Source organism: Glycine max, chromosome 7 (assembly GCF_000004515.6).
Source record: "Glycine max cultivar Williams 82 chromosome 7, Glycine_max_v4.0, whole genome shotgun sequence".
In the NCBI taxonomy this organism is placed as follows: domain Eukaryota; kingdom Viridiplantae; phylum Streptophyta; class Magnoliopsida; order Fabales; family Fabaceae; genus Glycine; species Glycine max.
The window spans coordinates 6,109,953-6,133,303 of record NC_038243.2 but is presented as its reverse complement, the minus strand read 5'-3'; the positions used below and the strand labels follow the sequence as shown (position 1 = coordinate 6,133,303).

The 23,351-nt window shown below is 34.4% G+C and overlaps 2 protein-coding genes across 3 annotated transcripts; one reads left to right on the top strand and one right to left on the bottom strand.

The window, feature by feature from the left end:
* The first annotated feature begins 259 nt into the window (after nucleotides 1–259).
* On the top strand, nucleotides 260–12,908 carry LOC100793092 (ATP-dependent helicase BRM). Its single transcript, XM_003528799.5, has 14 exons — nucleotides 260–952; nucleotides 2,343–3,656; nucleotides 3,818–5,149; nucleotides 5,325–5,437; nucleotides 5,677–5,764; nucleotides 5,870–5,956; nucleotides 6,186–6,278; nucleotides 6,364–6,447; nucleotides 6,527–6,730; nucleotides 7,864–8,106; nucleotides 8,184–9,731; nucleotides 9,816–10,343; nucleotides 10,832–11,071; nucleotides 12,045–12,908. Exons 1-14 carry the CDS (start codon nucleotides 779–781, stop codon nucleotides 12,675–12,677), a joined length of 6,681 nt encoding a protein of 2,226 aa, XP_003528847.1. The 5' UTR covers nucleotides 260–778; the 3' UTR covers nucleotides 12,678–12,908.
* Nucleotides 12,909–17,653: 4,745 nt separating this feature from the next.
* Nucleotides 17,654–20,533, bottom strand: UBC4 (ubiquitin carrier protein 4). 2 transcript variants are annotated; one of them, XM_014777372.3, is made up of 6 exons: nucleotides 20,287–20,533; nucleotides 20,093–20,172; nucleotides 19,456–19,570; nucleotides 19,290–19,342; nucleotides 19,049–19,177; nucleotides 17,654–17,976 (listed from the first exon to the last, which is right to left on the bottom strand). In XM_014777372.3, the coding sequence occupies exons 2-6, from the start codon at nucleotides 20,169–20,171 to the stop codon at nucleotides 17,846–17,848; spliced, it is 507 nt and encodes a 168-aa protein (XP_014632858.1). In that variant the 5' UTR covers nucleotide 20,172; nucleotides 20,287–20,533; the 3' UTR covers nucleotides 17,654–17,845. The 2 variants fall into 2 exon arrangements, with proteins under 2 accessions (XP_014632858.1, NP_001237603.1); NM_001250674.1 differs by having other exon boundaries at nucleotides 17,678–17,976; nucleotides 20,307–20,366.
* Nucleotides 20,534–23,351: the final 2,818 nt, after the last annotated feature.

Here is a 23,351-nt window from a genome sequence, read left to right as displayed (position 1 = left end):
GAATCATTATAAAGTGTGATTTCTTATAATTTAGATGGGAGGATTAAATTAAAAAATTAAAAGACCAAAATCAATCTAAAAAACAAAATTAGAAAAATAAAAAAATAATTTAACCTTTATTTTATAAAATGAATTTTGTTAAGAGAGGGATTGTCTGGTAATTTAGAGAAAAAGCCAAGGGCACTCTCAATGGACACTTTCCGTAAATCAGTGACCGCAGGGAACTCGACCCTACATCCCTTGTTTTTGGCATAAAGGCGCACACACCCTTCTTTCACTCTGTCAACTACCAACCTCTCCCTCAACAAAAAAAATAAAATAAAAGCCAAACATTTTTTTTTTCATAAAAAAAAGAAAAAAAAAATGGTTAGGGTTTGACCCAAGAACGCACAATCGCGTGCGACCCACATAGTGGAATCATCACACTCACCGATTCGGACAACAACACCAACTTCGTTTCTCCCTTCTCTTCTCCGCGCCCTTCCGATCTACGATTCTTTAGAGAGAGAAAATCGGTTCCATCTAGAGAGAGAGAAAGCAATGGTGGACGCTGATGCGTTGTGGGAAACCAAAAGATTCTCTTATTCAGTGTCTCGCTTGAATTTTGGAGGGATGTGAGGGTTTTCTTTTTTCATTTTGTGGGGTCTCTTTTTTTTTTTTTTTTCCAAAAATTGAATTGAATTTATTTTATTTTGGGAGTTTTTAGTGAGAGAGTGATCTGAATTGGGGGATTTCTTCGCTGGCACGTGTGTGTCATTGAAATTGTGAGCTAGTTTGCATGCAATCCGGTGGCGGAGGCGGCGGCCGGAACCCCGGAGTGGGGCCGGCGGGCCGGACGGGGACGTCTTCGGCCGCGGCGTCGCCGACTTCGTCGTCTTCGGCGTCGCAGTTGGGGTTGGACTCTATGCAGCAGCAGCAACAACAACAACAGCAGCAGATAGGTTCTAGGCAGGTGTGGATTTTGGGTTTTAGCTGAATTCCATTAAATATAGTAGAAAACATGTTACCTTGACAAGTGGTGGTGGTGCCTAGTGTTGTGTGTGTGGGTTAAATAGTGACGTTATTTTTGTGGGTTTTGAAGTTTTGATGACTTGTGTTGTGACACTTGGTGGGGTTTTGGGAATTGGGAGTTCCGTGCATGTTGGAAATTGTGTTGAAGTGAGACTTTGTGCTTGTGTGTGTGTTTGGTGGTATGACAACCTCGTACTTGTCTGACTTGGTTTTGTCGGGTATGTGATTGTTTATTTCAAGTGCAATTAATTTTTGAGGTGTACAAGAGAAGTCAAACAAGGCATGTTTTACTAATTTAGGAGAGTGTGCTGGAAAGAGCATTGAACTTGGGGGGTGGTGCAATTGAGTGCTGCTGACATTGTCAGTTTTTTTCAGTCTAGTTTCCTTTCCATCGCAGCAATGTGAACCTTGCTGTGGCGTTTGAATTTTTTAACTAATTGGTCTCTTTTTGCATTTATTTTATGTTCCGGTGGAACGTTTAATTATTTGCAAACTTAACTATTCTGTTTGTTCCTAGGATTTCCTTTTAGAATATGAGTTATGAAACATCTGGGTATTATAACCTTAGGTTCGTGTTTTGGTTTACCTCCCCCCTCTTTTAGGTGCTACTGTTGTAATTGTAGTTTAAACATGCTGATTAAATGTAAGATTACACGACCAAGCAAAATTCAAATTGAAAGTAAAAAGTGTTGTTTTGTCAGCTTCTGCATAGCCTTAATTGCTTATGCCCCCCTCTCCTTCAGGTGCTATTGTTGTAGCTGTAATTTAAACATGTTGATTAAATGTAGATTATAAAGCCAGGCAAAATTCAAGTTGCAAGTGTTAAAAGGGTTGTTTCGTCAGCTTCTGCATACTGTTAACCTTAGCCTTAATTTATTCTGTTGCCCTATCACTTACTGTTTTGAGTAGTGAAACCTCCTTAGTGATGTCATTAATTTCAAATCGTCTGTTTCCTGTTGGTTGTCAGTTTTGCATCTATGTTTTGCTCATTAATATATGATTGATTTTCTGCATGTTTTGTGTTAATGGTGGTTAGGGATTTGTCACAAGTCATAATCATCGTCTTGCTTCTTCTTTCATGTTTGTATAGTTATTTTGTTAAATTGTAAGTAGCTTACATGAAATTTTCTTACCTACCATTACCCCCCCTCCCCTGCGCATAAATCTTAATTCGTGAATGTGGTTGTAAGCTGAAACCAAATGAGGTTGTGGTACTTGACAATTTTCATATACTTGATATCAGTGAACTTTTCTTTATGATCCTATATTTGTTTTGCATTTAGTGCATCCTTTTCACCAAGTGATTAGTGTTAACCTGTGTACATATGCAGTCATTTCAACAGCAACTGCTTAGAAAGCCAGAAGGAAATGAAGCTTTTTTAGCTTATCAAGCAGGGATTCAGGGGGTATTTGGGAATAACAATTTCTCATCCCCTAGTGCCATGCAACTGCCTCAGCAGCCTCGAAAATTGCATCTTGGTTCCAACCAGGATACCCACCAAAGGGGTCAAGGAATTGAGCAGCAAACGCTAAATCCTGTCCATCAAGCATACCTTCAATATGCTCTCCATGCACAACAAAGACCTACTTTAGGAATTCAGTCACAGCAGCACACTAAAACGGGAATGTTAAGCTCTGCATCTCTGAAGGATCAGGAGATGCGTATGGGACATTTGAAAATGCAAGACATTATGTCTATGCAGGCAGCAAATCAAGGTCAAGGATCATCCTCTAGGAATTCATCTGAGCGTGTTGCTCGTGGTGACAAGCAAATGGAGCAAGGACAACAAATAGCACCTGATCAGAAGAGTGAAGGAAAGCCTTTGACCCAGGGACCAACCATTGGACATTTAATTTCTGGAAATATGATAAGACCCATGCAAGCACCAGAAACACAGCAGGGCATCCAAAATGTTGTAAACACTCAGATTGCAGCTTCTGCTCAATTGCAGGCTATGCAGGCATGGGCACGTGAACGTAATATTGATTTATCACATCCTGCAAATGCACACTTAATGGCGCAGCTCATTCCACTGATGCAGTCAAGGATGGTCTCACAATCAAAGGTCAATGAGAGCAGCATTGGTGCTCAGTCATCACCTGTCCCTGTTTCAAAGCAGCAGGTTACATCTCCAGCAGTTGCAAGTGAGAGCTCAGCACATGCAAATTCGTCCAGTGACATGTCTGGGCAGTCAGGTTCTTCAAAAGCCAGGCAGACAGCTCCACCCAGCCATCTTGGCTCAATAACGAATGCTGGTATAGCTGGTAACTCCAGTGAAATGGCAACACAGCAATTCAATGTTCGTGGCAGAGAGTCTCAAGCTCCTCCGAGGCAACCAGTAGTAGTTGGAAATGGTATGCCCTCTATGCATTCTCAGCAGTCTTCTGCCAACACAAACTTCAGTGCAGACCATCCTCTGAATGCAAAAACTTCATCATCTGGTCCAGAACCTCCTCAAATGCAGTACATGAGGCAGTTAAACCAATCTGCTCCTCAGGCTGGAGGTCCAACAAATGAAGGGGGTTCAGGAAATCACGCCAAATCTCAAGGACCACCAACTCAAATGCCTCAGCACCGAACCAGTTTTACAAAGCAACAGCTACATGTTCTGAAAGCACAGATACTAGCATTTAGGCGGCTGAAGGTTAAATTTCTGATTCCTTTCTCCTTCTGTCTAGTCTGTCTGCACCTTTCTCCCTTGTGTCTGTGTGTGCTATTTGTAATTTTAAATAGCCCTAGAAATGATATACTATGCATAATCTGAAAGGAGATTCTCCTAATTTTCTTTTTTCTGTTGGTTTATAGAAAGGAGAAGGTACTCTGCCTCAAGAACTTCTTCGGGCTATTGTTCCACCACCTCTTGAGATGCAGGTGCAACAGCCAAATCATGCTGCAGGAGGACAAAACCAAGACAAACCTGCTGGAAATATTGTGGCAGAACTAATAAGCCCAATTGAGTCCAGTGCTAAGGAGCCACTGTCTATACCTAGTATTAATGGTCAGAGTTCTTTAAAGCAGGAATCCTTTGTCAGAGATGAGAAATCCATTGTACCCGCAGTTCATGTTCAAGCTGTTGCACCTCCTGTGTCAAAGGAATCTGCTCCAACATTATCTGCTGGAAAGGAAGAGCAGAAATCAATTGGATGCTCTGTTAAATCAAACCAGGATGGTGAACGTGTAAATAATAATACTGTTAGAAATGAGTTAGCATTAGATAGGGGAAAGGCTGTTGCACCGCAGGCTCATGTATCCGACACAATGCAAATTAAGAAACCTGCACAAACGAGCTCTGTTCCCCAGCCAAAGGATGTGGGATCAACCAGAAAATACCATGGACCTCTATTTGATTTTCCTTTCTTTACTAGGAAACATGACTCCTTTGGGTCATCAATGATGCTAAACAACAACAATAACTTGTCACTAGCATATGATGTCAAAGATCTTCTTTTTGAGGAAGGCATGGAAGTACTTAACAAGAAAAGGACAGAAAATTTAAAGAAGATTGAAGGTTTATTGGCAGTAAACTTAGAGAGGAAAAGAATTAGGCCAGATCTTGTGCTGAGGCTCCGAATTGAAGAGAAAAAGCTTCGCCTAGTAGATCTTCAGGCACGTTTAAGGGATGAGATTGATCAACAGCAACAAGAGATAATGGCAATGCCAGATAGGCCATATCGCAAGTTTGTTAGGCTGTGTGAACGTCAGCGCATGGAACTTGCTAGACAAGTGCAGGCATCTCAGAGAGCAGTAAGGGAGAAGCAACTCAAATCTATATTTCAGTGGCGTAAGAAGCTTCTTGAGGCTCACTGGGCCATTCGTGATGCCCGTACTGCCCGCAACAGGGGAGTCGCCAAATATCATGAGAAGATGTTGCGGGAGTTCTCAAAACATAAAGATGATGACAGAAACAAAAGGCTGGAAGCCTTAAAAAACAATGATGTTGACAGATATAGGGAGATGTTGCTGGAGCAGCAGACTAGCATCCCTGGTGATGCTGCAGAGAGATATGCTGTTCTTTCGACTTTCTTAACCCAGACTGAAGAGTATCTACACAAATTAGGAAGTAAGATAACGACTGCTAAAAATCAACAAGAAGTAGAGGAAGCAGCAAAAGCCGCTGCAGCTGCTGCACGATTGCAGGCATGCTTCATTAAGTCGTCTCCCCCCTTCCCCCTCCTCTTCTACCAATGTTTTGAGAAAAGTCTTAATTTTTCTCCCCTTTTTCTATACAAATTAGTTTGGAGGTTGTACTATTTGAACTTGGTCTTTAATGTTATTTACATGTCTCTGACCCATCATCTGTTTTTTACTAAAGGGTCTTTCTGAAGAAGAAGTCAGAGCAGCTGCAGCTTGTGCCGGAGAGGAAGTGATGATTAGAAATCGTTTTCTGGAGATGAATGCTCCTAGAGACAGCTCATCTGTCAACAAGTGTGTTTTTGTTAGTTTATTTTTATTTTTGCTTCCACCTTGACTTTTTGCACAAGTTCTTGAGTGGAGGTGCATTTTAGTGAGAGTCGTTGGCTCATAATTTGTTTATGATCTTTTTTGGCGTTTTAACTTAAATGTCTTGAAAATATTTATACAACTATGATTTTAAAACTTTACTTAATTGGTTTGTATAATTATGCATCTGATGCTTGAATGTTTACCATTTTGGCTACTTTCAGGTATTACAACCTTGCCCATGCTGTGAATGAAACAGTCATAAGGCAACCATCAATGTTACGAGCTGGAACATTGAGAGACTATCAGCTTGTAGGTTGCTACATTATATGAAACAGTTTTCAAGTTTTCAAGTGATTTCTTTATGCTGTCTTCTTGAGCAAGTTTTCAAGACTTTGATACATTATATTTTTAAAGGTTGGTTTGCAATGGATGCTTTCTTTGTATAACAACAAGTTAAATGGAATTTTGGCGGATGAGATGGGTCTTGGTAAAACTGTACAGGTTAGTATTATGTTTTTGTTTTTTTTTTTGTTGCTCTTGCTTAGATTGGAAAAAATGTTTATCATTAATTTTGTTTTTGGAGCTGAGTGACTTCATAGTTCCTAGTTAAGTTTGTTATGTCTTACATGGGATATATTGGATGTTTATTTGTATTTGTATGGGTAATACATAATTATTCACTGTAGTACTTGTGTGTTCCTTCAATAAACTTATATTTTTTTCTCGCTAGGTCATGGCATTGATTGCTTACTTGATGGAATTTAAAGGAAACTATGGCCCACATCTTATAATAGTCCCAAATGCTGTTTTGGTCAACTGGAAGGTGAGCTTTCAATTTATTCATTTGATGGACATTTCCTTTCTCTGTGATTTTGTTTTTAACAAGAAAAATTATGTTCATTATGCAGAGTGAGTTTTATAATTGGTTGCCATCTGTTTCATGCATTTTTTATGTTGGAAGCAAGGATCACCGGTCAAAATTATTTTCCCAAGTAAGTGTGCCTCACTAATCACTTAAAATGTTAGTATTTTGTTATTCGCTGCTGAATTTCCTTTTTGCTACAATTGCAGGAGGTTTGTGCTATGAAATTTAATGTCCTTGTGACTACTTATGAGTTCATCATGTATGACCGGTCAAAACTTTCAAAAATTGATTGGAAGTATATCATAATTGATGAAGCACAGAGAATGAAGGATAGAGATTCAGTTTTAGCACGCGATCTTGATAGATATCGTTGTCAAAGACGTCTTCTTTTGACAGGAACACCATTACAGGTCTGCTTTGCCCTTACTCAATATGCATTATTGTATATGGTAATGTTTGTGAATGTATGTGTTCTTTCATTTTTACTGTGTGCCTGTTAGATCAAACACTACCAGTTCAGATCAATTTGTGCTTCCCTTGATAACAAAAGTTCCTTTACATTTTCCAAAGACACTTGCATGAGAGTGCAAGAAAAAAAAAAGTTAAAAAACTATTTTACTTGCTGAACTATCAGTTAAGAATTAACCTGCATCTTAACCTGTACAAATTAGAGCTCTTATTTAGAAATCCTCAAGATGTTTTATAGCATTCCATATATGAGAGATTATGTTGTGCAGTTTTCTTTCTGGGATATGAGGACAGGTAAGGGATGAGGGACAAATTTTATACTGAACCATTTAAAAAATGAAGATTAAAAATAATTTGGTCCCATTGACATGACAGCTATTTTCAATTTAATCCTTATTTGTGACAGTTATTTGCGGTCTGTTGGAGTTAGTACAAATATGGACCAACAATATTATGTCTTCCGTCCCTATTCATGACAGTTATTTACAATTTGGTCTATATCTTTTGCTGTAACTTCATACCAATCTCACGGTGTTGTAAAGACATAAATTGAAATTTGAAATTGAGTGTTAGAAATAGGTACCAGAGATATATTTAAACCAAAAATCAAATTTTCTCCTTTATTGTTTGTTGCCAATAAGGGATAGTGTACCTGATAAGCCTAGATTAGCTTTAAGTCCTTAACAAAGGTATTAGTCTGAGTTTTGTGTTGGGTCATGCATACCTGATGAATGACACTAAGCATGGTACTATTCCAAGTAACAGTTTATCTTTGGTTCATGTAGTTCTTTCCCATCACAAAGCCAGATACTATTATGTTTCTTTTTTGTATATGCCTGTATTTTAACTAGAGTTGAAAGAACTGTTATCAAACTCGCTTGTTCACTTGTGATAATGTATGTGTTTACGAGTTTGGTGCCATCAATTGCAACAACTCTGTTGCAGAATCGTTTTTTGTAAACTCGGGTAAGCTCGGTCAGGATCGCTCAAATTGTGAGTCTATGGACGGTCAGGATCGCTCAAACGATATAATTTTTTTTATGGAATTATTAATGGTGTGTTTCTTTCTCTGCAGAATGATTTGAAGGAACTCTGGTCTCTCTTAAATTTACTTCTTCCTGAAGTTTTTGATAATAAGAAAGCCTTCAATGATTGGTTCTCGAAACCATTTCAAAAGGAAGGTCCCACTCAAAATGTAGAGGATGATTGGCTTGAGACAGAGAAGAAAGTTATTATTATCCATCGACTTCATCAGATTCTTGAGCCTTTCATGCTCAGGCGTCGTGTTGAAGATGTTGAAGGCTCACTTCCTCCAAAGGTGGGATTATAGCCCTCTAACTTGACCATTTACTCATACTCCTGTTTCTCAATGCTTATATTAATGCTTCATTGCAGGTCAGCATAGTTCTGAAATGTAAAATGTCAGCTGTCCAGAGTGCCATTTATGACTGGGTCAAATCAACTGGCACCCTTCGTCTTGATCCTGAGGATGAGAAACGCAAGCTTCATAGGAATCCAGCATACCAGATGAAGCAATATAAAACTTTAAACAATAGATGCATGGAGCTGCGTAAGACTTGCAATCATCCATTGCTTAATTATCCATTCTTCAGTGACCTATCTAAGGAATTCATTGTAAAATCATGTGGAAAATTGTGGATCCTGGATAGGATCCTCATAAAACTTCAAAGAACTGGACATCGAGTTCTACTTTTCAGTACCATGACAAAACTTCTAGACATCTTAGAAGAATATCTACAGTGGCGAAGACTTGTATACAGAAGAATTGATGGGACAACTAGTTTGGAAGACCGTGAATCAGCGATAGTGGACTTCAACAGCCCTGATTCAGATTGTTTCATTTTCCTGCTCAGTATTCGAGCTGCTGGACGAGGCCTCAACCTTCAGTCTGCTGACACGGTTGTCATTTATGATCCTGATCCAAACCCTAAGAATGAGGAGCAGGCTGTGGCCAGAGCTCATCGTATTGGACAGACAAGAGAAGTCAAAGTTATATACATGGAAGCTGTTGTTGACAAAATCGCTAGTCATCAGAAGGAGGATGAACTGAGAAGTGGAGGCACTGTTGATATGGAGGATGAACTTGCAGGTAAGGATCGCTACATGGGGTCCATTGAGAGCCTCATAAGGAACAATATTCAACAATATAAGATAGATATGGCTGACGAGGTTATTAATGCTGGACGGTTTGATCAAAGAACAACACATGAAGAGAGGCGTTTGACTTTGGAGACATTATTACATGATGAAGAAAGGTATCAAGAAACTGTCCATGATGTTCCCTCACTGCAGGAAGTAAATCGCATGATTGCCAGGAGTAAAGAGGAAATTGAACTGTTTGATCAAATGGATGATGAACTTGATTGGATTGAGGAGATGACACGTTATGATCATGTGCCTAAGTGGCTTCGAGCCAATACAAGAGAAGTAAATGCTGCTATTGGTGCTCTATCAAAAAGGCCATCAAAGAACACTTTATTGGGTGGCAGTATTGGCATGGAATCAAGTGAATTTGGTTCTGAAAGAAAAAGGGGACGACCCAAGGGAAAAAAGCATCCTAATTATAAAGAGTTGGATGATGAAATTTTGGAATACTCTGAAGTAAGTTCTGATGAAAGAAATGAATATGCACATGAAGGAGAAATAGGAGAATTTGATGATGATGGGTATAGCGTGGCTGATGGAGCTCAGACCATTGATAAAGATCAACTGGAAGATGGTCTGCTTTGTGATGCTGGATATGAATTTCCTCAATCTTTAGAAAGTGCTAGAAATAATCAGATGGTTGAAGAAGCTGGCTCCTCAGGATCGTCCTCGGACAGTCAAAGAGTGAGACAGATAGTATCACCATCAGTTTCCTCTCAGAAATTTGGTTCCCTCTCTGCATTAGATGCTCGGCCAAGCTCCATTTCAAAAAGGATGGTATGTTGCTATACTTGATTTTTTTTCAGTAGTTGTTTGTTCTATCTCATTCTTAATAAATATCTTTATGATGATTTTTGGCAGACAGATGAGTTAGAGGAAGGGGAAATTGCGGTATCTGGTGATTCTCACATGGACCATCAATTGTCTGGAAGTTGGATTCATGATCGTGATGAAGGTGAGGATGAACAAGTTTTGCAGAAACCGAAGATTAAACGTAAACGCAGTCTTCGTGTTCGACCCCGTCATGCCACTGAAAGACCTGAAGAAAAATCTGGTAGTGAAATGGCATCTCATTTGGCAGTCCAAGCAGACCACAAATATCAAGCGCAACTGAGGACTGACCCAGAATCCAAATTATTTGGTGACTCCAATGCCAGCAGGCATGAACAAAACTCACCATCGTTAAAAAATAAGCGAACCTTACCTTCAAGGAGAGTAGCTAATACATCCAAATTACATGGATCTCCAAAGTCAAGCCGTTTGAATTGCATGTCTGTGCCTTCACAAGATGGTGGTGAACACTCCAGAGAAAGCTGGGAAGGAAAACCTATCAATTCTAGCGGATCTTCAGCACATGGCACTAAGATGACTGAAATTATCCAGAGAAGGGTATGCATCTTTAATTGATTAATGTTGCATCTTTTTCTATGGTGATGGTCATGTGTTTTCTTATGGAGTGGTCTTCTTCCATACAATGAGAATAAGCAGAAACCATTATTAATTTTTCTTAATTTACAACCGAATTAATAAATTAAAAAAAAAATATATGGTTGCCAATGAGGATTCACCAACTGCTGAATAAACAAAATGGTCTTGGGTTCAACTCTTACTGGTAATACTTCATTGGTGGATCATTTGTAAATATCTTTAGTCCTCGTTGAGGCTTATGGCATGCCCTATCCTAGGAATGGGGAAACTTCCCCTTCCCCCTAAAAACAAAGTTGCTGAGGTATCTTTACCAGCTGTCTTGAAAATGTTTTTGACTTTGCTCATTTCATTTGACTAGACTTATTTGCAGGCTATATAAATATTCTCAAATCTCCATGTTTGCTCATGTACTTAAAGTATTTAAACTCATTTGATTTCTGTACTGGCAGTGCAAAAATGTAATTAGCAAGCTCCAAAGGAGAATAGACAAGGAAGGCCATGAGATTGTTCCTTTGTTAACGGATTTGTGGAAGAGGATTGAAAATTCTGGGTCTGTAAATAGCCTGTTAGATCTGCGAAAGATTGATCAGCGGATTGATAAATTTGAGTATAATGGAGCAACAGAGCTTGTATTTGATGTGCAGTTCATGTTGAAGAGTGCAATGCATTTTTATGGTTTTTCACATGAGGTGAGATTTCTTATCTGGATCTGTACTTTATTGGCTTTTGGTGGAAGCTGTTGCACTAACTTGCCCTCTCAAGATGGAAACTAATCAGTTTCCAAAAACAACTTAGCATGTTTGGTTTGTGTTTGAAGAAATCTAGATGTATGATCTTGAGTTACTTAGGACAAACACATTGGATACTTTGATCCTAGCCAAAACATAAGCTTAGTAGAATATGCATATGTTTTGAAGTCTTATTTTTAATTATGAATTATATCCTATTCCTATAATATTAATAGCTGCATTTTAACTGTTTATTTCTTCTTTTGTTTCAATGAACTTAGTGAAACACTTAACCACTAAGTTCTCAACTACTGGTCGGATTTATTCCTGAAGATTTTGTTTCTTTTTTTGTTGTGTAGCTATATATTCTGCTAATTGAGCCAAAGTTCAAAACAAAAATCTAAAGTATTTTTAGTGAAGTCCAGAGACTAATCAATCACTCCTATCCTTGGCATTGCATCTTTTCTCCTTTTTTGGCATATCTTATCTTTAAGGTCAGGCTTCTGTTTCTGCAACATTTGCTGATAGTTGTCCAAACAGTATCACCATATTAATAATGTTTATGATGGATTCTTTAACTAATTCAAACGTTTCTGTGTTTTTATATCAAGCAAAGAGGAAAAATCTATTGAAATGAAAATTCCTGGTTCCGATAATCAATGTGCTTCCATTTACATCTTGATTGTTTAAATATGAAAATTTAACAAGATTTACATATTTCACTTTGTATTCCATTTGACCAATACTTCTAACTTCTAAGTGATTCTTCTGTGAATTTGCTGTCAAATGTCTGATGTCTCATCTTTTGCTGCCTGATGTTCTAGGCTACTGTTGATTTCGATAATATGATTAAGATAATATAATCTCAACTGATTTGTACTAGAATTTACCATATCAAATATTTGATGGATGTTGAAAATATTGTTTTTCGCAGGTAAGAACTGAAGCAAGGAAGGTTCATGATCTCTTTTTTGATATCTTGAAAATTGCATTTCCTGATACGGACTTCCGAGATGCAAGAAGTGCACTTTCTTTCTCCAGTCAAGCTACTGCCAGTACAGTAACATCCCCAAGGCAAGTGGCTGTCGGCCAAAGCAAGAGGCACAAGCTGATAAACGAGATGGAAACTGAGTCATATGCCTTGCAGAGGTCACTGCAACGGGGATCAGCTTCTAGCAGTGAAAACAACAGAATTAAAGTTCATTTGCCGCAGAGGGAATCAAGAACTGGAAGTGGTGGGGGAAGCAGCACTAGGGAGCAACAGCAGGATGATTCTTCCCTGCTCGCGCATCCTGGTGAACTTGTTGTATGCAAGAAGAGAAGAAATGACAGGGAGAAATCTGTGGTGAAACCTAAAACTGGTCCTGCCTCACCATCTAGCATGAGAACTCCAGGGCCATCTTCAGTCACCAAGGATGCTAGATTATCTCAACAGGGTTCCCATGCACAAGGGTGGGCTGGCCAACCATCTCAACAACCAAATGGATCTGGCGGGCCAGTTGCCTGGGCAAACCCTGTAAAGAGGCTTAGAACAGATTCTGGGAAGAGAAGACCAAGCCATACATAGGGATTCTCAGGGGATATAAGGATGGTAAATAATGGACATATTGCTACTAGTTTCAGGAAGAATTTTAGTGGCCCTTTCATAGAGTTTACCCCCATACTGTTAATATAGAATTAGGCCTTAAAAAGTGTATTTTACGGCTACCTAAATAGTTAAAATGTAAGTTCTCCAATTTTTTTGTTTGAATATCTGCATCTTGCAGTTGCTGCTATTAAAACTTTTCTTTAGATGATAGCTGAAACTTTTGTATAGTAACCCCTTGTTTCATGCTAGTCTAGAAAAAATGCATCTCTGGTAGGGTCCCTGTTTCCCTAGGTGGCAATTCGTCCTTCTTACCATGTTACATAAAAAAGAAGCTTAGATCATTTATTTTATGTCGAAAGGAAAAAAAAAAAAAAAAAAAAAAGAACTGATGGGAACTAGATAAAATAATAATACAGAAAGCTAATATTACTCGGATATTTAATCTGGGTATTGTGTATTTTGGAATGGTCCTGATATTGATTGTTATTACAGTTGGAAATATCCACAGAATATCATTATAGACATCAGATACAGAGTTTTTTTTTGTTAGATGCAGAGTTCTATATTGGTTATTTTAACAGGATATCTGATCGTTGACCTTTGGGCAAATTAAATTGACACGCAACAAAATTGTACTACAGATCATTCCATTTTTTAATATATCATTTTGACTTTTCTTAAAATGCATAAGAAATCAGGAGAGGTATGGCTAGCGCTAAATATATGCAATGTTATCTTATATAAATTAAGAGACGTTTATATAATAAAAAAAGTTAGTGCTTTGTTTGGAATTATGTGACAAGCGAAGGACGAAATAGCAAGGATTATTTCTTCTGTTGTTTGGAAGCCTGGAAAGTGAAAGAGAATAAAGAGAGAAAAAAGTGCCAAACTTACAAACTCTACTATGTATGTCATTTTGTATAAAAGAAAAGGGAAGAAAGCTAATTTAAACAATAAAATAATCCAAATATCCTTATTTTATATATACATTTTTTAAAAGATATTTACATTATTTTATATTTTTTGTTTTCTACATAATCAAAGACAAACAAATTTATAAAATTATTTCACTTTTTAATTTTTTTTCATCCCTTTGATTTTGTTTGATAGGCATGAAATTTCTCATCAAAAGTGAGTAAAAATAGGTTAAAAAAATATTTTTTTTTATATTATCTTTTTCTATTTTACTCATATTTATACATGATGACAACATAGATTTTACCTAGACATAACATTTTTCTTTTATATTTCTTTCAAACAAAACACCCTAAAAATCACCATATTTCTCATCTATTTTCATTCATTCTATTTCTCTCTACTCCATTTTTTTACCTCCTACCAATCAGGATCTTTCCAAAAAAAAACTGTAAAAGTAATATTCCAAGATTTTATATAAGATATAGCTCTCTAAAATACACGTAATCCATGATCCATCTGTGTTGGACCTGACCGATAACTTATGACTCCATAGTATAAATGTGCCGAATAATGTTTTAGAAAGCACGTAATGTATTATTTTTCTTCATTTGAAGCACCTGTTTTTCATGCATTTCCCTTTCCCATAGACATTTGACAAAAAACAGAAAGAAGAAAAAAAGAAAGAGGTGTATATCTACAGAAATCAATTGCCACAAAAACAAAGAATAATGTACCTCTTGTAATTTACCATTTTTATTTTTTTTTCTATCATAACATTTGTATGAGTATCTATCAGTTTTATTAATAACTCGTTTCTACGGAAGAATCTGACTAAGTCAATTTTAATCAGATTTTCTCTTTCAATTATATTTTTTTCATTTATAATACTTGAACTGAAGACTTTGTTTTATCTTGTTAGTTTTAATTTGCAATCTTGGTGCAATGTAAAGTGAATTTACCGTTTTGTTGTGATGAAAAAAGATTTCATCAATCCGAATGAAGAAATTAGGTGAAGGTAACTCATTTTGTCTCAATCCTAGGCCTATTTTTGGTCAGAGTAATTGTTGGATCTGCATGGATTAAAATCAGGAAATAAGTTAAATTAAGTTTATACTTAAAGTTAATTTATTTTCATTTTTATTTTTATTTTATTTTCTATATAAGTACTTGTTAAAAAGTTAATTCAACCATGCCCATAGAGGGATTCACAATGCATTATTATTTACCTTTACCCACATAGCTGGAAATCCCGTTTGTGAAATCATAGTTTGGAGAGAAGAAAAAAAGTTTTTTCATCATGTTATAATCCTTACTCCTCTGGGCCCACGTTAGAATAACCCTTTTCTCATTTGTCTTTTTCCTCAATAATGTGACTGCATAAGTAATCAATCTATTTGGCACAAATGCACTCACTGACTCATTACGCTGCAATAGTTATTGTAATCAGTTTAAAAATCACATCACATGATTACGAGCCTCAAATAAAATATCTTGTATGCATCATCATGACTCCATTATCATAAACTAAATAGTGTTTTTATGGTTTCTTTGTCATTGTTATGCTTTTTCATGGAAGAATCCTTTTCATCACCGGGTTTATAGGATTTAGATTCTCTCAAATCTATTTTTGTTGGAAAGAGATAGACGCATTTATTTTGCAAAGACACACCAAGGCGAATTATTGAGTCTATTGGTTAGTATTCATAATTATTTGTTTTTTTTTAACATTATATGGTGTTATTGAACAATAAGGTCCTGTTTCAACCAAGATCTAGCACCGCATAATGATCCCTCCTTATCAACTCAATGAGCATAGGGGCTTGATCAAATTTGTAATCTCTGTCGCTTCAAGAAAACCATACAACCAGAAATCTTTGAAGGAAGCTGACACATCATATGTTCCTATCAATATAAGGGAAACCATAGACACATGTTGCCAACACATAACCATCTCCAGAACAATATGGTTCAAAGGCACAAGAAAGTGTAATTATGTAACTTCTATTTCATTTCCAAAATGAAAAATATATATATATATATATATATATAATCCTTTTAAAAAAGGATGAATATATCACCTTGGTCCTTTCCATAAAAACTGCTATCAACTATACTTGACTTTTGATTCCATACATTTTTAGTCCTTTTTTTAAAATAAAATAAAATCTCTTACCGTTATGATAGAGGCAATTTATTTAGCAGTAAACACGTAGCTTTGGGAATCAGGTGATGCATGTATGGTATGGGCATGTGCTTTGTATGTGATAATTATGCAGAAAACATGCTACTTTTGTAACAGGACTTGGCACATCTCGTGCTTAAGTGCCTCCTTTAATAATGCATTGACTTTTGCTGTTCATAAACAAAAAAATGCATAATTTTTCAAAAAGCTTGCAGTTTTTAACATTTAAATTACATATTTTTTTGCGGTTTATATGCATATTGGTACTCTAAACTCTTTTGATAACTATGAGATTAGACACAAATGATTAATGATTAATATGTTGAAATTAAAATTTAATCGTTCGGATAGTATCTAAAGGATAATATCTAAATTTGATCATTGACAAAAATAATTGTTAATCAGAATTTACTTATTATCCAACTGAACTTCGAATTAGTCCGAATTTCTTTCCCAACCAAAAAGTCAACAAAAAAAACACTCACTTTAGTAAAAACTTAACAAATTATAGGGTTAAAATATAGCCTATTGCTTCATTAATTTCCATGTAGATCCCTTAAGAACATTGTTTTTAAAGATTAAATTGCTACAAATAAATTTAAATGATAGAAAATTTTCTTAATTAATACTTAGTTGGCTCTGTTGAAAAAATATTCCTAGTTATATAAAACAGCAAAGAACAAAATTGTTAACCGGGGAAAGAAAACAGAAAGTGTATACATGGAAAGAGAGGAAGAGGGAAAGCGCTTTAAGAAGAATAATAGTAGTAAATATGTTATGATAAATCAGATTTGACGAAGTAAATTTAATCCCACAAATAGTTTTAAATAAGGTATTTTCTAATTTTAAAATAAAGTTATTTTATTACTTCTTACCCCACAAATAGTAATGCGAAATTCGTTCTCTTTAAAAAAAAATTGAAATCCATTCAAAACACCTGACAACTAATGTTGCGGTTTGTTGGAAACGGTCAATGAAACAAAATTGACTTGAAAACAAATGTCCATCATGAAAAAAATGCCCATTCATTCTAAAGTGGAAGGAATTGATACCATTCTAGATCGTATTATCAATTACCATTATGAGATTTTTTTAAGTAGCATCCTTTTAACTTTTCATTATTTCTCTTAACAAACAAGGACTTTCCATTCTAGCCTTAATTCTAGGAACATTGTGTAGAATATAATACACATCGCATTATTAATTATAACAAACTTGAAAAGAGTAATAGCTTCATCCCCTTTCAGTCTTTATTCTTTTAAAAGTCAATCCAGCTAACCAATTAGGACCTAATTTTTTTTGGAAAAGTTCCCTATTGCGGTGAATGATCTTCAGATTAGTTTAATTTGTAGAAAATTTCTAATGAAAACCATATCCATGAATTATTTATTTATCCTAATTATAATGGAAGGCAAGCTGATTTGGAAAGAAAAATGTAAATACATCCGTAGCGTACCATCTAATCATACATTACCAATATGATATATAATAAAATTGATAGTTTTTAATAATACCTACTTTTAATGTCATACTTATGGCGATTTTTAATTGGTTAAAATATAGTTTTCTTACCCTGATAATACATGAAAATTAAACTTGAAAAATTCATTTAATGAAGCCCCAATTCCAAAATATTAAAATATTATGTTAACAACTTAAGATCCATTAGTTTCAAAATTAAGTACAAGTGTACAACCAATTTTGACTGAATTAATTTTGAACCATTAAAACAAAATTTAAGTGTATGCCCAAATTAATGTTAGCCATAAATCTTACATTGGAACGTATGCATCCATGGTAGAAGAAATCTTGATATGTAGCCAAACAAGCAATTAATCCATTTACTTGGAGGAGATTAAGAATAAATAAGAATGCATCAGGTAATCAATGGTACATTATTTACAGTGACAGTAAACTAAATAACAGGAAGGAGAATTTCCCCCTATCCACAACCAAGTACATTACATTTAATGAGGTGAATTAACATGACTAGAACATCATGTACAAGTAAAAGATAGAATGAGAAGAACAGGACATGCATGCAAGGCTAGGGGTCTGCCTTACCAGCAACCTGTTCATCACTAGAATCATATTCATCTTCAGTTAGCTCCTCATCACTGGAGTTCTCTTCTGTGGCAGCTCCTATATCTTCAGGTTTAGCATACTTCTCACAGTACTCTGAAAATTGCAAGTAAAAAACACGAGAAAATGTTACATTAAGAAAATAATGTTCCTGAAAATTATATGGAAATTGGTTTTTGCAACAATTGAAGTCTAGAGAAATAATCAAAGTGATACCTTGTACAAGTTAGTGTTCATAAAGTCAACAAAAGACGTGTAATTCTAAATTTCCGTACTAGTTATATGAGAAAGATACACAAAGCACAAGGCACATGACTGCCTATGAAGGAACTTTACATGATACAGAAGCCTGACTAACAATGAAGAAATAAAACCCTTATGGATAAGGTGTGAATGAGTGAACAATTGGTGGATGTGGATAACAGACATAAAGTTTTCAACTAGACCCACAGATTGATATAGGTTACATTGGCAGAACAAAATGGTGCAGGGATAACATGATGGTATCTCATAATTAAATGTTGATTTACAAATTATCTCCATCAACGAACTCAATGGAAGGTTTATTTCCTTATGATATGATGATAATAAACAGCTAGTGGCGTCCTACCCAGGTTACAAGACAGATAGCATCTTTTCACTTGCTTGCGATTACGGTATAATTTAAATGAAGATAGTATCAATAGTGTCTCCTCTTTCACAAGTAAATTTAACACCTAAGCTTCTCTTCTGCAAGCGTATACACATATGCACCTTAGATACGGTAATATGCCTCATTTTTCTGTTTAGGATTTGATGGCATCATAGGAGGCATTGTCAAAATAGTGGTGGATATGGAAGTAAACTTGAGATAGTCATCAAGTTCATGATGCAGTCAATAGAAGAGAAATAATTGTGTTATTAATTGAATAAGAGTAGGAGATTAAGAATTATTAGTAAGTTGTTATAACTGTGAGAGTGTAGGTGAATGTGCACAGTATTGTAGTTCATACCCACTACCCTGAGTTTAAAAACTTTATTCAAGCGCCCCTCCCAATTTAGAGTTTAATTGTAGCTCAAATAAGGAAGAACAAAGTAAAGGCCTCAAATAAAACATAGCAAGTTTAATTGTTGATATGCCATACAGACATATATATTCAGAAAATGAAATTTCAAAATCAATCAATACCTTTAACCCTTTGTTCATAAGTGGCTCGATCCCGCATCATTAAAGCTGCAGCTTCACCATTTAAGGGGTCTGATGGATTGGGATACAGAAGAAGTTGTGGTAGAAACACCTCAAACACATTGACAAGATCTGAAACAATGCATATATTTAGACATGTGAAAATGAACCAAAAAATTTCTAAATGGAAAACTTAAATAGAAAACCAAATATTTTCTCATTAGGTTTAAAGAAAGAACATTACCAAACATGGGACTCCAGGTTTGATTGATAACATCAAGACAAACTGATCCTGACCTGAAATTATTATAATATCCAATATGATCACACACAATTCTTAAAATTAACACAAGGCAAACTACTCAAGGTATAGAGTTTCGCAGCAATATTCAATAATACAAGATTCTTACATCTCATCAACATTTGGGTGATAGATCTTATTGATAAAGCCTATGGAAGGAGATTTATAAGGATAAGCATCTGGCAGCTCAACCCTCACTTTCCACACACCTCCATGATAAGGACCTGCAAGGAACCATCACAAGGATGAAAAACAAGATTCAAAACATTTAAGGTCCATAATGCAGTAACAGCACCTTTCCCAAACCAAAACATTCTATCTCAGTTCAATTTCTAGAACCAGGGACAGAACAATAAACAAAAGTGAAAAACAGAAACTGTCAGCATAAATAAATAAATAAAAATCATGCCAATATTTTCTGGCTAAAAATTAGTGTCATATTAAGACTTGGAAAGCCACAATATGAAAAGAAGAAAACAAACAGAAATTGCTTTATGCAATAACTCTGCAGAATGCACACGGAGCAATCAATACAAGTAACAAAAAAGGAATTAAAAGGAGACAAAAGATTACGAGTTCCATATGAGAATCTTATTGCTGCCACCCAAATCTAAATCTAGAGCCACCAAAGTCAATATATGGTTAATTACCACACACCCGCAATAGCAACCCAACTTTTTTCACCAAAAACAATTCAAAAAAAGCTCTAAAGCAAGTAACATAGATAAAAACAAAGGAGAACTTACTCTCATTGGGTCCATGGAAATGCACATAAAACTCTTGCATTCCATCATTAATCATCTCCACCTTGTAGTCACTCATCATCCTATTAATTAAAAAAAAAAACTAACATCAAAATCAGAATCAAGAGTCAAACTTAGACACCCAATTAGAAAAAAAAAATTATAACTTTAATGGAAATAGAAGGGAAAAGGAAAACAGAAGAAGTGGTGGATTAACAGTTTCATCAAGTCCATCTCTCGCCGCTTGCTTGGAGAAGACATGGTTTTTCTGTTTTTTCCTTTGTGTGTGTGTTGTGTTTTCTTTTCCTTAGTTACTTGCTTTTCAGGAATTAAGAGAGAGAGAGAGAGAGAGAGAGAAGAGGATTGAGGGAGAACTTTGCTTGTGCAACTTGAAGAGGTAAAATTGGTTCAGACAGTAATAAGCAAAACCAGAACTCAGATAATAAAAATCAGATAACAATAAAAACATTTTAGCTAATGTAAGTACTACCTTTTTTTTTCTTTTAAAGAAGACATATCTTCTAATGAATTGTCAGAGACTAATCCTTTTTATGAAAAATAACAGAAATAAATATTATGTTTTGATAGATTTTTCTTATATACATGAACAAATATTGAATCTTTAGTCAGTTATTTACTAATTGGGTTAAATTTTGTTAATATTTTAATAACTTGTCTAATAAAATATATGTATATATGTTTTATATTACAAAAACTAAATTTGACAAAAAAATATATTTTTATTTATATAAATATTGAATTCAATTTTATAGAAATTAAATATTTCACGTCCTTTCTTTTTAATGTAGAAATTAATGACATAATTATGAGTTTTATTTTTGTTGATAAAGTATAAAAACTTAAACGAACAAGTAATTAATTTAATTGACAAAATAAGTCGCTCTTTAAAATACATAAGGTTATAAAAGATAATTTAAGTCATAAGAAAACTTAGAAAAAATGTAAATAGTTAATTATATATGACCAAAAGTAATAAAAAAAAGTAATAAAATTTTCAACTCCAAATCATAAAACATATTCCCATTATTTTTATATATATTAAAAAGGGAAAAAAAATTTGCAAGTTTTTTTTAAGAATAATTTTTGCAAGTTGCAAACATAAAAGTTGAATAATTGAAAAAAAAATTATATTGTTGTTAGTTACTATATAATTAATTGGATTGATGAGATTCTCATCAATTAACGCTTCTAACACAAAACTAAAATACAAAAGAAAAGAACGTGAATAGAATAGACAGTGAAGTAATAGCCTACCCTTTTACATGCTGATGAGATTCTCATCAATTAACGCTTCCAACCTAATTCCCATTCCCCATGTTGTACCTTTTCACCGTCTAAGTTAAAAAAAATTAGACTTCTATTCGAGGTTTAATATTTTATAAATAAAATAATAGAAGATGTACGTCTCATTTTGTTAGCACGTCATCCTATGATTCCTATCCTTAATTAGAGAGTGGCATGTGGTATGTAACATTAAAATTCATTTACTTATCATGGAGTGCCTGAATTCATTTGTAGGGCGACTCTTTGGTTTAATCAAGTGATTTTAAATTTGAATCTTAAATATATAATTATGATACATATAAAAATATTATTATCATAATAATTTTAGAGAAAATTTGTATATTAATAATATAAAATAGATGGATATTATCACTTAATTATAAATCATTAACAATCATATAAACAGTAATTTATATTTAGAGATGAGTACATAACAATAAAATTCATGTTTTAACCTGCTTAAATAAGATTATTTCTTACAAAAAGATACATATATAGTGTCAAACAAAAAGATCTATTCAATAAAAAAAGCAAAAATCTATTCACTTATTTTGGAGCATCTCAGGGCTAAGCACATGACTTAGAGCTTAGTTATATTGTTCTTATATATTGTTTTAAATAAGAATGCGTCAGAGCATTATCCATATCTTAGATGATTCTAGAGTGGGTGAATAGATTCAATACATAATGTTAAAAAATATTTTTGCACTTTTATTCACTAGATGGTGTTTCTAAAGTGATAAATTTATGGCACATGGTTCCTACAGCTGTTAATTTCCCTACCTTATCCTAATTACAGTGTCATTTGCTTTCTTTCGGTATACATAACACAGCATAAGTCCATCTGTTCATCATTCTCTTATCACTTTCTGGACGGTGACTATTCTTTTGGTATGCTAGGATAATAAAAGGCGTGTAAAAGTGAAACTCAGATTCATTTCTTCGACAATGGATAGACACAAATTTTGAATCACAAAACAGGTGGGTGTGATTATTTGATGGACCGATACAAGTACAGTATTATTTATTATGATAATTATTATTTGTTATTTTAATTAATTGCTTTTCGACATTGGAAAAATCAGAATAAAGTAATATGGCCATATGGGGTGACGTTGAATTAATTCAACCAAGGGATCGTCGATCTAGAGATCTAGGGAATTTTGTTCCTTTTAATGTTACCAATACAACAAATCTCTTTTATCATAACTAGAAGTATATAAGTAAAATTATACTATGATTTTACAGGTATAGTTACGAGTTTTATTATAGTTACTTTTGTGTCTTGTTTTTTAGCATGAAAAGATGAGCATTAAAGTTAAGAAAGTTGTAACTTGTAACGAATGGGAAAAATTCAGCGCTCAAAAGCTTTGAGATAAAGACGGAGAATTAATGACATTCTCTGGTCGGCTCAATAACTTTTATTGGTTGTATTCACCGATCATATTTGGGGAAGTAAAACAACAGTAAAGTTTAAAAATGATATTTTTTTTAGACTTAAACAATGTATTTTTTAGTCATCAAAGTTTGTAACAATTTGCCACCACTAAAAAAAAATAATTTTTAAAAATAATTTATGACAATTTGAAACAAACAAAAATATATAAAAAATTATGATAATCTTAAATCTATCTTTTTATTTTTCTTTTTTAAAACCAATCGAATATGAAAAAAAAACAGTCATTTAGTTAAATATTTTAGGGTTTAAAATCATCGGAAAAACTAAAAGTAATTTTTTAAAAATTTGAGGGACTAATAAAATAAATTATTTTTTAAGGATTAAAAAAATTATTCAAATTTAAAAGAATAAAAACATATTTAATTTTTTTTAATAATACTCAATTTATAATATTTTTCTTTAATTATTACTAGATTAAAATATTCCTAATTAAAAGAAGAGATAAAATGTATTGACAAACAATTAGAAAAAAAAATATTAATAAGAAGCATTATTTTA

What these genes read in the sequence shown, in the direction of transcription:
- LOC100793092 (XM_003528799.5), top strand. Translation starts at nt 779, where the DNA reads ATGCAATCCGGTGGCGGAGGCGGCGGCCGGAACCCCGGAGTGGGGCCG. An exon ending in CTGTTTTGGTCAACTGGAAG is followed by an intron (nt 6,279 to 6,363) that starts GTGAGCTTTCAA and finishes TTCATTATGCAG; the next exon opens with AGTGAGTTTTATAATTGGTT. An exon ending in TGACAGGAACACCATTACAG is followed by an intron (nt 6,731 to 7,863) that starts GTCTGCTTTGCC and finishes CTTTCTCTGCAG; the next exon opens with AATGATTTGAAGGAACTCTG.
- UBC4 (NM_001250674.1), bottom strand. Translation starts at nt 20,350, where the DNA reads ATGTCTTCTCCAAGCAAGCGGCGAGAGATGGACTTGATGAAACT. An exon ending in GAGATGGACTTGATGAAACT is followed by an intron (nt 20,173 to 20,306) that starts GTTAATCCACCA and finishes TTTAATTAATAG; the next exon opens with GATGATGAGTGACTACAAGG. An exon ending in TTTCCATGGACCCAATGAGA is followed by an intron (nt 19,571 to 20,092) that starts GTAAGTTCTCCT and finishes GGTTCCTTGCAG; the next exon opens with GTCCTTATCATGGAGGTGTG.